Below are 15,084 nucleotides of genomic sequence, written 5' to 3'. Positions count from 1 at the left end.
AGTAGTGAAGTTTAATAATATAGCCGGTATAGATCGGTTGGTAGAGTGGCCGTGCCAGCAACTTGAGGGTTCCAGGTTCGATCCCCGCTTCCGCCATCCTAGTCACTGCCGTTGTGTCCTTGGGCAAGACACTTTACCCACCTGCTCCCAGTGCCACCCACACTGCTTTAAATGTAACTTAGATATTGGGTTTTCACTATGTAAAGCGCTTTGAGTCACTAGAGAAAAGCGCTATATAAATATAATTCACTTCACTTCACTTTTATGTGAGCAAGACAGCGTCAGATGCACAGCAAGTTCAATGCAGGAAAATATATTTTTACGAATGAAAGCGTCAACCAGCACCACACTAAAATTAAGTTGACGTCAAATAGAAAGAGACAACATCACACAGCGACAGCAGACAACAACACACACAAAATGCTACTACGTGCCGTGGGAACGATGAACATCAAATCAATGATTGAAGTGAAAAGCTTTCAATCCAAACAATTCCCCGTTTCTGGACGATATTGAATGTGCTTGGATGACTCTCTTATTAACCAGAGCACACTGTGCTCTCATTTGAAACTTCTCCCAACTGCATATGACATACAGTGTGTACAGAAAGTATTCAGACCCCTTTAAATTTCCCACTCTTTGTTTCATTGCAGCCATTTGCTAAAATCAAAAAAGTTGATTTTATTTCTCATTAATGTACACCCCACACCCCATCTTCACAGAAAAAAACAGAAATGTAGAATTTTTTGCAACTTGATTAAAAATAAAAATCACGAAAGTCCCATGTACTTTGTTGATGCACATTTGGCAGCAATTACAGCCTCAAGTCTTTTTGAATACGATGCCGCAAGCTCGGCACACCTATCTTTGGCCAGTTTCACCCATTCCTCTTTGCAGCACCTCTCAAGCTCCATCAGGTTGGATGGAAAGCCTCGGTTTTCATCCATAATGTCTCGTTACATTGCTGCATTTCCCTCTCCCGGTTCCTGCCACTAAAAAAAACATCCCCACAGCATGATGCTGCCACCACCATGCTTCACTGTAGGGATGGTATTGACCTGGTCATGAGCGGTGCCTGGTTTCCTCCAAACATGACACCTGGCATTCACGCCAAAGAGTTCAATCTTTGTCTCATCAGACCAGAGAATTTTGTCTGAGAGTCTTTCAAGGTTCTCCTCTCTACACAGAGGAATGCTGTAGCTCTGACAGAGTGACCATCAAGTTCTTGGTCACCTCCCTGACTAGACTAGGATGAATGTAGCAATGTACAGAGTCATCCTGGATGAAAATCAACAATTCCCATCCAACCTGATTGAGGTTGAGAGGTGCTGCAAAGAGGAATGGGCAAAAAAAAATGGGTGAAACTGCCCAAAGATAGGTGTGCCAAGCTTGTGGCGTCGTACTCAAAAAATACTTGAGGCTGTAATTGCTGCCAAAAGGTGCATCAAAGTTTCTGAATACTTATGGAAATTTGATTTTTTATTTTTCATAAATTTGGGGAAAATTTTACATTTCTGTTTTTTACTGTCAAGGTGTGTCTCAATCCAAACAACCTTCCCTAGTCACCGCGCAAAAAACAAAAAAATCAACCAGTACAACAATTTAACAAACATGGTCAGACATAACACAACATTGAACTTTCACATACTCTTAATAACCAATCATAACAATTATTAATGATATATCCATTATATTATTGTCATATGTACTCATATACAGGTATATGTAGTCCACTACATATATATGTACTCATACATGTAGTCCGCTTTCGGCCACAGCATGTATATAAAATAGAGATGTTCGATAATGGCTTTTTTGCCGATATCCGATATTGTCCAACTCTTGATTACCGATTCCGATATATACAGTCGTGGAATTAACACATTATTATGCCTAATTTTGTTGTGATGCATTAAACAATGTAACAAGGTTTTCCAAAATAAATCAACTCAAGTTACGGAAAAAAGTGCCAACATGGCACTGCCATATTTATTATTGAAGTCACAAAGTGCATTATTTTTTTTTACATGCCTCAAAACAGCAGCTTGGAATTTGGGACATGCTCTCCCTCAGAGAGCATGAGGAGGTTGAGGTGGGCCGGGTTGGGGGTGTATATTGTAGCGTCCCGGAAGAGTTAGTGCTGCAAGGGGTTCTGGGTATTTGTTCTGTTGTGTTTATGTTGTGTTACGGTGCGGACGTTCTCCGGAAATGTGTTTGTCATTCTTGTTTGATGTGGGTTCACAGTGTGGCACATATTTGTAACAGTGTTAAAGTTGTTTATACGGCCACCCTCAGTGTGACCTGTATGGCTGTTGACCAAGTATGCCTTGCCGTAGATATTGTGTGACACGCAAAGATTTATTGGCGCTCTGTACTTCTCCCTACGTCCGTGTACCACTCCGTACAGCGGCGTTTTAAAAAGTCATACATTTTACCTTTTGAAACCGATACCGATAATTTCCGATATTACAATTAAAGCATTTATCGGCCGATAATATCGGCAGTCCGATATTATCGGACACCTCTAGTTGTGAATGATAGGCAACATTCAAAACAAAAGTGAAGTTCCCCTTTAAAGAGAACAGGTTATTCTGGATACTTTATATTAAATTTGTTAGCACTATTTGAAAATAAGTTACAATAATTTTGTGAGCATTTCAGGGAACCCCTAAAACTGGTTTTGAATGATTGGTAGAAAACTAAATCTTGTTTAGGGCCACACAAATTATGGAGATGACTTATTTCGCACCAACAACCCAAACCAAGTCCCTTTTTTTGTGTAAACAAAATGTGACCTAACCTCAAACCGTTGCAAGTGCTGAGCGCCACCATTGAGTTCTCATATCCTTCCACTTCACCATGATAATAACAATGCACCTAGGGAGGAAATGAAAGTATTAACTCTTAATGACACATTTAAGGAAGTGACACCTGTTACTCCGAGGTCCTAAAATGGTCCACTCTTGCAAACAATTAAACAGTGATGTTAACTTACGTGTTTCCGACGTGTCGCTGTGTGGTTGCCATTTTCAGCCGCGAACAAATCTGGACGTACAAAGCCTCTGGAAAGAAGAAGTGTGTTATAGTAACACAATCATCTGTGGCATTTAAATGTAGGCCTTTTTCTTCACCTGTTCCTCTTTAGATGAAGGATCTGGGGCGCGTTGTCTATTTGGAGCACATATGAAATGTCCTCATCGTCATTGGATTTCTGAAAGCATACACAAAATGACATAAAAGGTTCATTTTAAAAGGCTTTTAGTGACTTCCTGTCACTTACCTGTGCAGGAATGAGCTGAGGGCGCACAATGGAATACTTGGAAATCCCATTTGTGATATCTGCAAGAGTATATCACCCAGGTAAGTCAATATTGGCACTCCTTTAGTGTTCTTGTGCTAATACTTTCTGTTGTATTGTCAAAGGAGTTGCCAACAAAGCGACTCACCTGCGTTGTCAATTCCACCAGCGCAAAAGAGAAGCAAAAGAGCGACGACGATGTGTTCTCTGGCCATCGTCTCGTAGATGGGATTAAACCAAAGGCGAAGTATTCATTTAAGTCATTGGTCTCACTTTAATTCAACGCAGCGTCGAACATCGGCTTCCTTCTACAGGACAGGTGCGTCACGGTGGGCGTGGCCAAGGGGCGTCCTCTATTGTAGGTGATGCCGTGTTCCAAATGTGGATTATTTATGGAACTTGTGTGAAACTATTGCTTTACATTTTGTTTCATATATATAATTTGCATTCTTTTTTAGATACTTTATTGAGTTTAAAACCTCTCTGGCGCTGTTTTTGTACTGTTTCTGTACTTGTTTGGATCAGTATTATTTATTGATTGTATGTAAATGTTGCATATTACAAATAAAGGTTTTAAAAAGAAAAAGAAAAATTATTCAAGTAAAATTCACCCTTTCATTATTGTGTTTACAGCGCTCTTAAACAATAACATGTTTTAAAATCGGTTTTGTCGCGAAAATCAACAATCAAACAACCACAAAAACCCTCGTTTTTCTGTTAAAAATATTACTGTTATAATTTAATCTCCATTATTATTGAAAATATGCCTTATTTTACTTACTTTGAATCGTATTGTTACCATAAAATACAGAATTAAAAAGGAAATCGACCTCGTTGTGGAGATGTCGCGATATTTTGCGAGATCTGACGTCACTCAATCCGAAAGTCCAAGTCAGAAGTTTAACAACACAACATTTTAAAGATGTGATATTTGGTTTTACACTGTATGAAAAAAAATTGAAAATGAATTTTACCTTTGCAACCTCATTATACTATTGGCTAAGTTTTATATTCATAAATGTAAGTTTTTGTGCCTTTAAAAAAGATTTAGAACTCTACATTAAAACACTCTCTACCTAACAACCAAAAAAGCTGTGAAAACGATGATGCTATGTTCCAAATTTAAGTTATTTACTGAGATTGAGTGAGCCTATGGCTTTGCACTTTGTTTATTATATATATATATTTTTTTATTTATTTATTTATTTTATTTTATTTTTATTTTTTTATTTGTTTTATTTTTTTGCATTCTATTTTAGTTACTTTGAATTTACAACCCCCTGGTGCTGTACTGTTTTTGTACTGTTTTGTACTTTTTTTGTATTTTCAACTGTTTGTAAATGTTGAAATTTATAAATAAAGGTTTATATTTAAAAAATACATTAAAATAAATAAATAAAGTTTAACCACACAACAATTATTAAAGTACAATTCACCCTTTTATTATTGTGTTTACAGCGCTATGAAACAATAACATGTTGGGGTTTTTTAAAGTTTTTTTTAGCGAGAATTAACACTAAAACAACAACAAAAACACTAGTTTTCTGTTTGGGATAATACTGTTATAATTTCAAATCCATTATTAATTAAATTATAGATAATTTTAATAACTTTGAATCGTATTGTTACCATGAAATACAGAATTAAGAAATAAATCTATTGGTGTGGAGATGTTGCAACATTTTAGGAGCTATGACGTCACTCAACCCGAAAGTCCAAGTCAGAAGTTTAACAACGCAACAATTATTACATTAAAATTCACCCTTTTTTATTGTGTTTACAGCGCTCTTAAACAATAACATGTTTTTAAAAAACGTGTTTTTTTTATTTTTAGCGAGAATAAACAATCAAACAACAACAAAAACACTTGTTTTTCTGTTTGGGATGTCACTGTTATAATTTCAACCTCATTCATTAAAATATACGTTATTTTAATTACTTTGAATCGTATTGTTACCATAAAGTACAGAATTAAGTAAGAAATCTACATGTTTTTTGTGCCTTTAAAAAAGAATTAGAACTCTACGTTAAAACACTCTCTACCTCTAACAACCAAAAAGCTGTGAAAACGATGATGCTGTGTTCCAAATGTAAATTATTTACTGAACTTGTGTGAGCCTATAGCTTTGCACTTTGTTATATATATATATATATATATATATATATATATATATATATATATATATATATATATATATATATATATATATATATATATATATATATATATATATATATATATATATATATATATATATATATATATATATATATATATATATATATATTGCATTCTATTTTAGTTACTTTATTGACTTTACAACACCCTGGCGCTGTTTTATACTGTTTTTGTACTGTTTTTGTACTGTTTTTGTACTTATTTTGATGATTATTATTTCTCAATTGTTTGTAAATGTTGCAATTTATAAATACAGGTTTATAAAATAAAATTAAAAAAAATAAAATAAAATAACAAGTTTAACAACACAACAATTATTAAAGTAAAATTCACCCTTTTATTATTGTGTTTACAGCGCTCTTAAGCAATAGCATGTTTTAAAAACTGTTTTGTCGAGAAAATCAACAATCAAACAACAACAAAAACACTCGTTTTTCTGTTTAGAATATTACTGTTATAATTTCAACTCCATTATTAATTAAAATATACGTTGTTTTAATTACTTTGAATCGTATTGTTACCATAAAATACAGAATGAAGAAATAAATCTATCGGTGTGGAAATGTCGCGACATCTGAGGAGATCTGACGTCACTCAACCCGGAAGTCCAAGTCAGAAGTGTTTGTACTGTTTTTGTGCTTATTTTGATTATTATTTTTTATCAATTGTTTTTAAATGTTGACATTTATAAATAAAGGTTTAAAAAATTCAAAAAACAAACGAACAAACAAAAAGTAAGAAATCTACTCCGGTGCGGAGATGTCGCGACATCTTACGAGATCTGACGTCACTCCACCCGGAAGTCCAAGCCAGAAGTTTAACAACACAAGACAAGTGCTCGCGTTCTAGTCAGTAATTCTGCTTCCACTTGACATTTGTGCTTTTTACCAGAAAACTATCCGCATTTGGCCAAGTTTTGTATTTAATCGTAATGGTATTCCGAACTCGGTTTTGGCTGTGCAAGCGTGTTTAAAGCTCGTTGCGATACAACGTACATTGCTAGGTTAGCTAGCGGATGCTTCACGTTAGCGCGGACACAATCCAATTAAAGTACAAAATTCCGAACAATATCTTACAATATTAAGCAATGGTTTTGCATATAAAATACAATCACATTTCCTGGTAGCTCAGCGACACTGCCAGCGACCTCCAATCAAGCTGGAAACGCCATAAAGTCATCTGTCTCAAGTTTCCTTGTAAGTACAAATACTTTGTATAATTTGTGTTATGTCTCTTTTTCACTTTTTTGTTTTGTTTGTAGAACAAGTGCACTGATACACTTTGAACCTCCAGTAAAGAGAGCCCGGATAGTAACTCCAACGTCCCCATCATCCACTCTCTATGGCAGGCCTGGGCAATTATTTTGACTCGGGGGCCAAATTTAAAGAAACAAATGTGTCTGGGGGCCGGTATATCTGATTTTTAGGAACACTAATACAAAACCTCACACTAATGTTTGATAAATGTTATAACAGACTGCCTTAAAAAACGGAATGGAATTAAAAACATTTTTTCCTGAATGAGACACCCAGAATGTACATGAAAATAAAGAATGTGGGATTGGTAATGTTAACTATGAGCCATAAAACACTGAATATTGACAACCTATGAACGTCACACCCCCTCTCCATTGACATGTTTTACAATCAAGCGAAACGCAACAAAAATGCAACAAACACAGCGAAATATGAACGTGAAGAAAAAAAGCAACACACCGTTGGAGTATTTATTGATTTATGTAAAGCTTTTGACACAATCGATCATTCCTTACTTCTGCAAATATTGGAAAACCATGGCATAAGAGGTGTTTCACAACAGTGGTTAAGTAGTTATTTCAGAAATAGTTCTCAATATATGGAAATTAATAAGACTAAATCACAGCCAAGAAGAGTAACTTGTGGGGTTCCACAAGGCTCGGTATTGGGACCTAAGTTATTTATACTTTATTTAAATTATATTTGTTCAGTATCTAATAAATTGAAATGTATTATGTTTGCAGATCATACAAATGTATATTGTTCAGGAGAAGACTTGAAGGAAGTGTTGAGGATAATAGAGGTTGAGTTGATTCAGCTAAAAAAAATGGTTTGATATTAATATGTTATCATTAAATGATAAGAAAACAAAATTTATGGTGTTTAGTGGTGCAAGGACAAATTGTGAAGCAAAATTAAAATTGAATCAAGTGGAAATTGATAGAGTATATGAAACTAAATTCTTGGGAATAATAATTGATCATAAATTATGTTGGAAACCGCATATTGAATATATAAAGGGAAAAATATCCAAATCCATTGCTATTCTGTATAAAGTAAGACACATGCTGAATAAGAAATGTCTGCATATGTTATATTATCCTTTTATTTTTCCATATTTAACATATTGTGTTGAAGTTTGGGGAAATGTTTATAGAACAAACATAGACCCAATAATTAAACTTCAAAAAAGGGTCTTTAGAATAATACACAAAGCGTGCTACTATGAACATACCAATCCATTATTTATAAATTCTAATGTGTTAAAATTTTCAGATATTGTGTTTTTTTAAAACAATGGAAATTATGTTTCGAGTAAAGAACAACAGCCTCCCAGCTGGTATTCTTAGCTTATTTCAATTAAGAGGAAAAAATTATAATTTACGTGAATATTGATTTTTGAAAGAGGTAAAGTAAGAACAAATTTAAAATACAAATGTATTTCAGTTTTAGGAGTTAAATGGTGGTGGAACAAGCTCAGTGATGAGCTGAAGAAATGTAGTTCTTTAAGGTTTAAGAAAACCTTAAAAGGTGAAATAATTTAAAATTATTAAATATAGTAACAATTACTTTCATCCCATTGATTTTTTTTAACGTTGATGTTCCAGGCAATCTAATGTTCAGTGAATGTATAGGATAGGCAAATATAAGCTTTGGCTTCAGCCTATTCCTTTTTCGGTCATTTTTTTTCTTTTTTTTTCTTTTTGTGTGTAAATGTGTATGATTGTTAAATATGTCTAATCTGTACTGTTAAACTGGTCACACAAAATGGTTGATAATATGACCGAAATAAACTTATTTCATTCATTCAAATGTGCCATTGTTGAGTGTCGGTGCTGTCTAGAGCGCGGCAGAGTAACCATGTTGTACTCTTCCATATCAGTAGGTGGCAGCAGGTAGCTAATTGCTTTGTAGATGTCGGAAACATAGTTTGTTGTGATCACAATATGCAGATGACAGCGTGCAGGTAAAAAGGCGTCTAATGCTTAAACCAATTATAAACAAAAGGTGAGTGCCCCTAAGAAAATGCATTGAAGCTTAGGGAAGGCTGTGCAAAACAAAACTAAAACTGAACTGGTTGCAAAGTAAACAAAAACAGAATGCTGGATGACAGCAAAGACTTACAGCGTGTGGAGCAAAGACGGCGTCCACAAAGTACATCCGTACATGACATGATAATCAACAATGTCCACACAAAGAAGGATAGCGACAACTTAAATAGCCTTGATTGCTAAAACAAAGCAGGTGCGGGTAAGGGAGTAACGGTACACAAACATTTCGGTTCGGTACATACCTCGGTTTAGAGGTCACGGTTCAGTTAATTTTCGGTACAGTAAGAAAACAACAAAATTTACATTTTGGATAATAACATATACACAGAGGGTCCATTGTCAGGGTTAATGTGGTCAACATATATAAAATAAAAAATAAATAAGATAAGGCTCTGAATGGTTTCTTAACAAAACCTTTCTACATATAAAGTGCTTTTTTTGATTGATTTATTAATTGATACTTTTATTTGTAGATTGCACAGTACAGTACATATTCTGTACAATTGACCACTAAATGGTAACACCCGAATAAGTTTTTCAACTTGTTTAAGTCGAGGTCCACGTTAATCAACATTAAACTGCCTCAAGTTGTTACTCAGATTAAATAAAATGACAAAACTTTTCTTCTACATATAAAAAGTGCAACATTAAACAGTTTCAGGTCAACTCAGCCTCAGATTAACTTTTCTTTTCCCCCCCAGCTTTTAACCCTGGTGACTTTCACTCAATCTTCATGTTTTTTGCCAGAAAAATCAGTTTATCCACATTGTCTGCAGAAAAAAGAAGTGGGTCAAAATCTAGTTTTTAATGCAATATGGTCTTAAATCTGCTGCTATAAAAACACCACCGGCATTTGTTATTGCTTTAGCCCTGCCTGACTCGCCGAGGAGAGGCTGCTTGAATGCGGTGTTTGCACAACGCTCGTCTTTCTCGTCGTTGAAGCTTCAAATGGGTTAGCATGTTGGACGTGTTGCCAGAAGCATACCCTACTGGAGCTGAACAATGTCGGCAAACCTCTTTCGCTTTGTTGTTGTAGCCCGGTCGCTGCTAGCATGCCGTGTGTTGTGCCCCGGTGTGCATTGTTTACACAACGTGCGGTACGCTACTTAATATGTCCGTGTGGAAACTCGTTCGGTACACCTCCGAACCGAACCCCCCGTACCTAAACGGTTCAATACAAATACACGTACCGTTACACCCTTAGGTGCGGGGAATAGCGCTAAAGGAAGACATGAAGCTTCTACAGGAAAATACAAACAAAACAGGAAAAGCCACCAATATAGGAGCGCAAGACAAGAATTAAAACAATAAACACAGGAAGACACCAAAAAAAACCAACTCAACTTCCTCATGCTCTCTCGGGGAGAGCATGTCCCAAATTCCAAGCTGCTGTTTTAGAGGCATGTTAAAAAAAAATAATGCACTTTGTGACTTCAATAATAAATATGGCAGTGCCATGTTGGCATTTTTGGAAAACCTTGTTACATTGTTTAATGCATCCAGCGGGGCATCACAACAAAATTAGGCATAATAATGTGTTAATTCCACGACTGTATATATCGGTATCGGTTGATATCGGAATCGGTAATTAAGAGTTGGACAATATCGTAATATCGGCAAAAAAGCCATTATCGAACATCTCTATTTTGCCCTTAACTTTAGCCAATCGTGACTCATCATTGTCAGTGGTGTCCAAAGTGCGGCCCGGGGGCCATTTGCGGCCCGCAGCTAATTGTTTACCGGCCCGCCACACATTCTGGAAATGCTATTGCAAAAAATAAAAAAGAACATTAAAAAAAGTGTAATGAGGTGAAATCTAATGAGAAAAAGTTTCAATGTTGACACAAAGCTGCCATGCAGGCTGTTTTTTTTTTCTTTTGTCTTTCTTTCTTTTTCTTTTTTTGCCACTGCTCAAAAATAATAATAATGACAAAAAATCCATGTTATAATTAATTATTTTCAAAGCTCCGATTAGTTAAAATATTTCACTTTAAAATGTTTTATGTGGTAAATATTGCATATATTGTGTAGTTGCCATATAAAAACATCAACGTTTTCTTTGACAAAATAGCATAAAACAAACAAAATAATAGTTCAATCGTAAAATCGACAGATATATCTGAAGTTGATCTCGTAACTTAAGTGTTGAAAGTAAAAAAAAAAAGAAACTAATAAAAATGTATCACTTTATGTGTGGGGCACCTTTTGGATCCCAAATATATTTAGTGGTATTTTATTTATCTTTTCACTGATTACTCAAAAATATTAAAGAATTAAAATCAATGGTGTCCTGCATTATTAATCTTTTAGGGCTCTAATTTCTAAATACTGCATATTTCAGTTTTACTATAAAAAAACAAAGTTGTTTTTGACAGAAAAGCCATAAAACTTTTTTTTTTTAAAGTTGATATAGAGATTTACTGTAAGCGTTAAATAAAAAATAATAATAGAAATTAGACTTATTTTTAACATTTTAATAACTGAGACCCTTTATGGTCCCCGGGACCCCTAAAGGTAAAATACATTTAAAAAATCAATATATTTTGTTATGGTTTGAAAATGAAAAATATCAAAATGGCCCCCACATGCTTTAATTTTTCCGTTTGCGGCCCTCAGTGGAAAAAGTTTGGACACCCCTGCTGTATGTAAACCAGCCAATCATTATGAATTGTCTCCGTATCTATAGATGTTTTCATTCATCCAGGTCATTGTGTTTTTTAAGTATTTTTTGTTTGTTTTTTCGCTACTGGTTAAAAACGAAGCGACACTAAGTCACATAGTGGCGCTACTTGTAGCAAGCTACTGCCCAACACTGGTCATCTGCTTATTTTCGGTTTATTTGTTACTCCTTCTTTTAAAACAAACGTGCATTTTGTGCTACAGGATCATCATCGTGCATTCAGAAGAATCATAATGGGACGTTAGAGCGAGAAAAGGGCAGCACAAAGATGGACGCCCAGCCAAAGTCTGTCACTGATGGTTTGCGAGGCGTCAGGCGCAGAATTGGCCCCAGGCAGCAACCCAAGTCCAAAAACACCCTCGAAAGGTGGCTGCTGAAGCCCACCCCAAATACAAGCACTTCTGAGTTGTGCCAGGCTGAAAAGAATGCAGAAATGATGGAGGAAGATGGCTCTCCTCGCTCTCACGGTGTTCGGAATGCTACACTACATGTTGTCTCAGACTCAGATGAAGACACGCAACCTTTAACGCCACAAGACCTGGACTGCGATGACCTCGTCCCTATAGTGTTAACGGATTCGGATGGGGAATGCATGCTCCAAGATCCGGGAACGCCAGAAGTGGGCGCCACAAGCCCGGGAGGCTTTGTCAAAACCTGTGCCAAAATCACAGACTTCTTCTCGGGGGCCCTGTCTGCGGGCTCCACTTTCAGGCGAGGCAAGGCGGGGCCGCGTCGGGAAAAACGGGATGCCGATGAAGGAAATGCATCGGGCAACCACGCCACCTGGCTGGGGACGCCGGCGGGCGAGTTGAGGAGGATGCCCGACTGCGGCAGGCCGCTCCCTCCGCTGAAGAATGCTGGTGGCGTGCACACTGTGATGATCCGGGTCAGAGATGCTTCTTCATGACATCACCGGCACACACATTTAATATTTGGTTTTATTTCATGTGTTTGCTTTGCTTTCACTGTTACTGACAGACAGACATCGTTGGTCAAGCAACTGTTCCATTTCCTGCCACATTTGACGATACCTGGGATGATGTCCATGTCAAAATGCCCTGTTCTTGCAGGAATCTATTTCCTGTTCAAGATGAGGTATTTACATCACTTAATATAGAAAATGGATGGAATATACACTTATAAATTATTTATGTTGCTTATATTTTAATAGAGATGTCCAATAATATCGGGCTGCCGATATTATCGGCCGATAAATGCTTTAAAATGTAATATCGGAAATTATCGGTATCGGTTTCAAAAAGTAAAATGTACGACTTTTTAAGGAGTGGTACACGGACGTAGGGAGAAGTACAGAGCGCCAATAAACCTTAAAGGCACTGCCTTTGTGTGCCGGCCCAATCACATAATACCTACGGTTTTTCACACACACAAGTGAATGCAAGGCATACTTGGTCAACAGCCATACAGGTCACACTGAGGGTGGCCGTACAAACAACTTTAACACTGTTACAAATATGAGCCACACTGTGAACCCACACCCAAACAAGAATGACAAACACATTTCGGGAGAATATCCGCACCGTAACACAACAGAACAAATACCCAGAACCCCTTGCAGCACTAACTCTTCCGGGATGCTACAATATACATCCCCCGTACACCCTACCCCCCGCCTCAACCTCCTCATGCTCTCTCAGGGGGAGAGCATGTCCCAAATTCCAAGCTGCTGTTTTGAGGCATATTAAAAAAGATAATGCACTTTGTCACTTCAATAATAAATATGGCAGTGCCATGTTGGCATTTTTTTCCATAACTTGAGTTGATTTATTTTGGAAAACCTTGTTACATTGTTTAATGCATCCAGCGGGGCATCACAACAAAATTAGGCATAATAATGTGTTAATTCCACGACTGTATATATCGGTATCGGTTGATATCGGAATCTGCAATTAAGAGTTGGACAATATTGGATATCGGCAAAAAAGCCATTATCGGACATGTCTATATTTTAATACTGATTGTAAATACATTTATAGCAATGGTGTTATTTAAATAGCAATACCATGTAGTTAATCTTTGAAAACATTTTTTTATTATCCTAATAATTAAAAGTTTGTCTTTCCACAGGAAACAAGACAACTTCAGAATCAAAGTCGGTGGGATCTGATAAAGCAAACTTTAACCAAAAGAATATCCAACATTTCAGAGTTGAAGGTAAGTTTTATTTGATTTTATTTTTTTAACATGCCGGAAATATGGTCTGATTACAAGAAAATTTGAAAAAATATATAAATAAGAAGACATAATGAAACTTTTTGAGCCGGTAAGTTGTTGTTGTTACCAGAAGACACCGCTAGATGGCGCCCTTATTCTAGAAACTGCCAGGCACACAGCAACCACGCTAAGTTGTTGTTTCAAACACACATTCATCTTATTTGGTTTGGACTTTATTGGAATAATAATATATGTATTTTTGTTTTGGTATTTTGAAGAGTGCAATGTTGAAATACTGTTCTTCTACTGCCAAAAAGTGGGACTTAGCCTCTCTCGATTTTGTACTAATCTAAGTGTCTGATCGAGAGAAGGAAAAAGAGGTGATTTTTAGCCTCTCTCGATTTTGTACTTAGAAAAAATCCAAAATTTTTTTTTTTTTTTTCAGTTTTTTTTCTAAGTGTCTGATCGAGGTTGCATTTGTACTGTATTTGTTTTTTACTTTATTGGAATAATAATATATGTATTTTTGTTTTGGTCTTTTGTAGAGTGCAATATTGAAATACTGTTCTTCTACTGCCAAAAAGTGGGACTTCACTGCGTTGCATTTGTACTGCACTAAGGTAAGAAATTGCTTTTGATTAGTTGCTTTTATATAATGGTATGGTGTGGTTTATAGTCCAGCATAGTTTTTGAACATCCTTAGCAAAGTCACATTGGAGAACATAACATCATATTTAAATTGTCTTAAGATGTGTAGAGGGAAACAAAGCTTATTTAATCTTCCCCTTCTCCATATCTTAGCATTTAACAATATTCTGCTCACTTCCTGTGTTTTAAAAAGACAAATGAATGTGTAAAATACATAGATAGCCTTTTTTGATCATGTATAAGTACAGGCGTAAATAGGGACAAACTTTGTGTAATATGCACAATATATAATTAATAATGACTAGTTAATAGTAAATAAAGAAATTTAAGGTAAAATATATCAGAAATTGGGTATCATAAAATTATATTAAATAAGCGAATTTGGGATCAGTTATATCGGAAACTAATTGCCATTAAATGATTGACTTCAGGTTAAATTGTATCAGCCACAGTTGTCATCAAATGATAGCAAACAAATAAATTGAGAATTAATTATGTCAGACACTAGTTCTTATTTAATGCTAATTAATTAATGAGTTCATGATAAATGACATCAGACACTGATTTTCATTCAATTATAATACATGAATGAATTTAGCATACATACTATTACACATTGGTTCTCATTAAATGATCATACATAAATTACTTCAGGATAAGTGAAATCAGAAACTAGTTTTCATTAAATTTTAATTAATTAACTCAGGGTGAATAGTATCAGACGCTGGTTGTTATTGACTAAATAAACAAATTACTTCAGGATAAATTATATCATTAAATTGTCTTAATGTATGACT

At 35.6% G+C, this 15,084-nt stretch overlaps 2 protein-coding genes and 1 long non-coding RNA gene across 4 annotated transcripts in view; 2 read left to right on the top strand and 1 right to left on the bottom strand.

The window, feature by feature from the left end:
- zgc:174164 (uncharacterized protein LOC570656 homolog) overlaps window positions 1-3,647 on the bottom strand; it is a 56,302-nt gene extending 52,655 nt beyond the window's left edge. The window contains exons 1-5 of the mRNA XM_062055341.1: window positions 3,447-3,647; window positions 3,281-3,339; window positions 3,132-3,211; window positions 2,996-3,062; window positions 2,801-2,877 (exon numbers count right to left, since the gene is read on the bottom strand). Coding sequence (XP_061911325.1) covers window positions 2,801-2,877; window positions 2,996-3,062; window positions 3,132-3,211; window positions 3,281-3,339; window positions 3,447-3,513 — 350 coding nt within the window. The 5' untranslated portion in view covers window positions 3,514-3,647. The remainder of the gene's footprint in view (window positions 1-2,800; window positions 2,878-2,995; window positions 3,063-3,131; window positions 3,212-3,280; window positions 3,340-3,446) is intronic.
- Window positions 1-3,781, top strand: part of LOC133655317 (uncharacterized) — a 95,333-nt gene extending 91,552 nt beyond the window's left edge. For both annotated transcript variants that reach the window (XR_009826980.1, XR_009826979.1), the window contains exons 4-5: window positions 3,289-3,360; window positions 3,424-3,781. This is a non-coding gene — a long non-coding RNA (uncharacterized LOC133655317). The remainder of the gene's footprint in view (window positions 1-3,288; window positions 3,361-3,423) is intronic.
- Window positions 3,782-6,266: 2,485 nt separating this feature from the next.
- Window positions 6,267-15,084, top strand: part of LOC133654932 (poly(ADP-ribose) glycohydrolase-like) — a 58,457-nt gene continuing 49,639 nt past the window's right edge. Inside the window, exons 1-5 of the mRNA XM_062054808.1 lie at window positions 6,267-6,673; window positions 11,668-12,350; window positions 12,443-12,559; window positions 13,553-13,639; window positions 14,185-14,259. Coding sequence (XP_061910792.1) covers window positions 11,733-12,350; window positions 12,443-12,559; window positions 13,553-13,639; window positions 14,185-14,259 — 897 coding nt within the window. The 5' untranslated portion in view covers window positions 6,267-6,673; window positions 11,668-11,732. The remainder of the gene's footprint in view (window positions 6,674-11,667; window positions 12,351-12,442; window positions 12,560-13,552; window positions 13,640-14,184; window positions 14,260-15,084) is intronic.

This window comes from Entelurus aequoreus, linkage group LG08, assembly GCF_033978785.1.
Source record: "Entelurus aequoreus isolate RoL-2023_Sb linkage group LG08, RoL_Eaeq_v1.1, whole genome shotgun sequence".
Classification (NCBI taxonomy): domain Eukaryota; kingdom Metazoa; phylum Chordata; class Actinopteri; order Syngnathiformes; family Syngnathidae; genus Entelurus; species Entelurus aequoreus.
The sequence above is the reverse complement of the archived record's forward strand: the minus strand, read 5'-3'. Positions and strand labels throughout refer to the sequence as shown.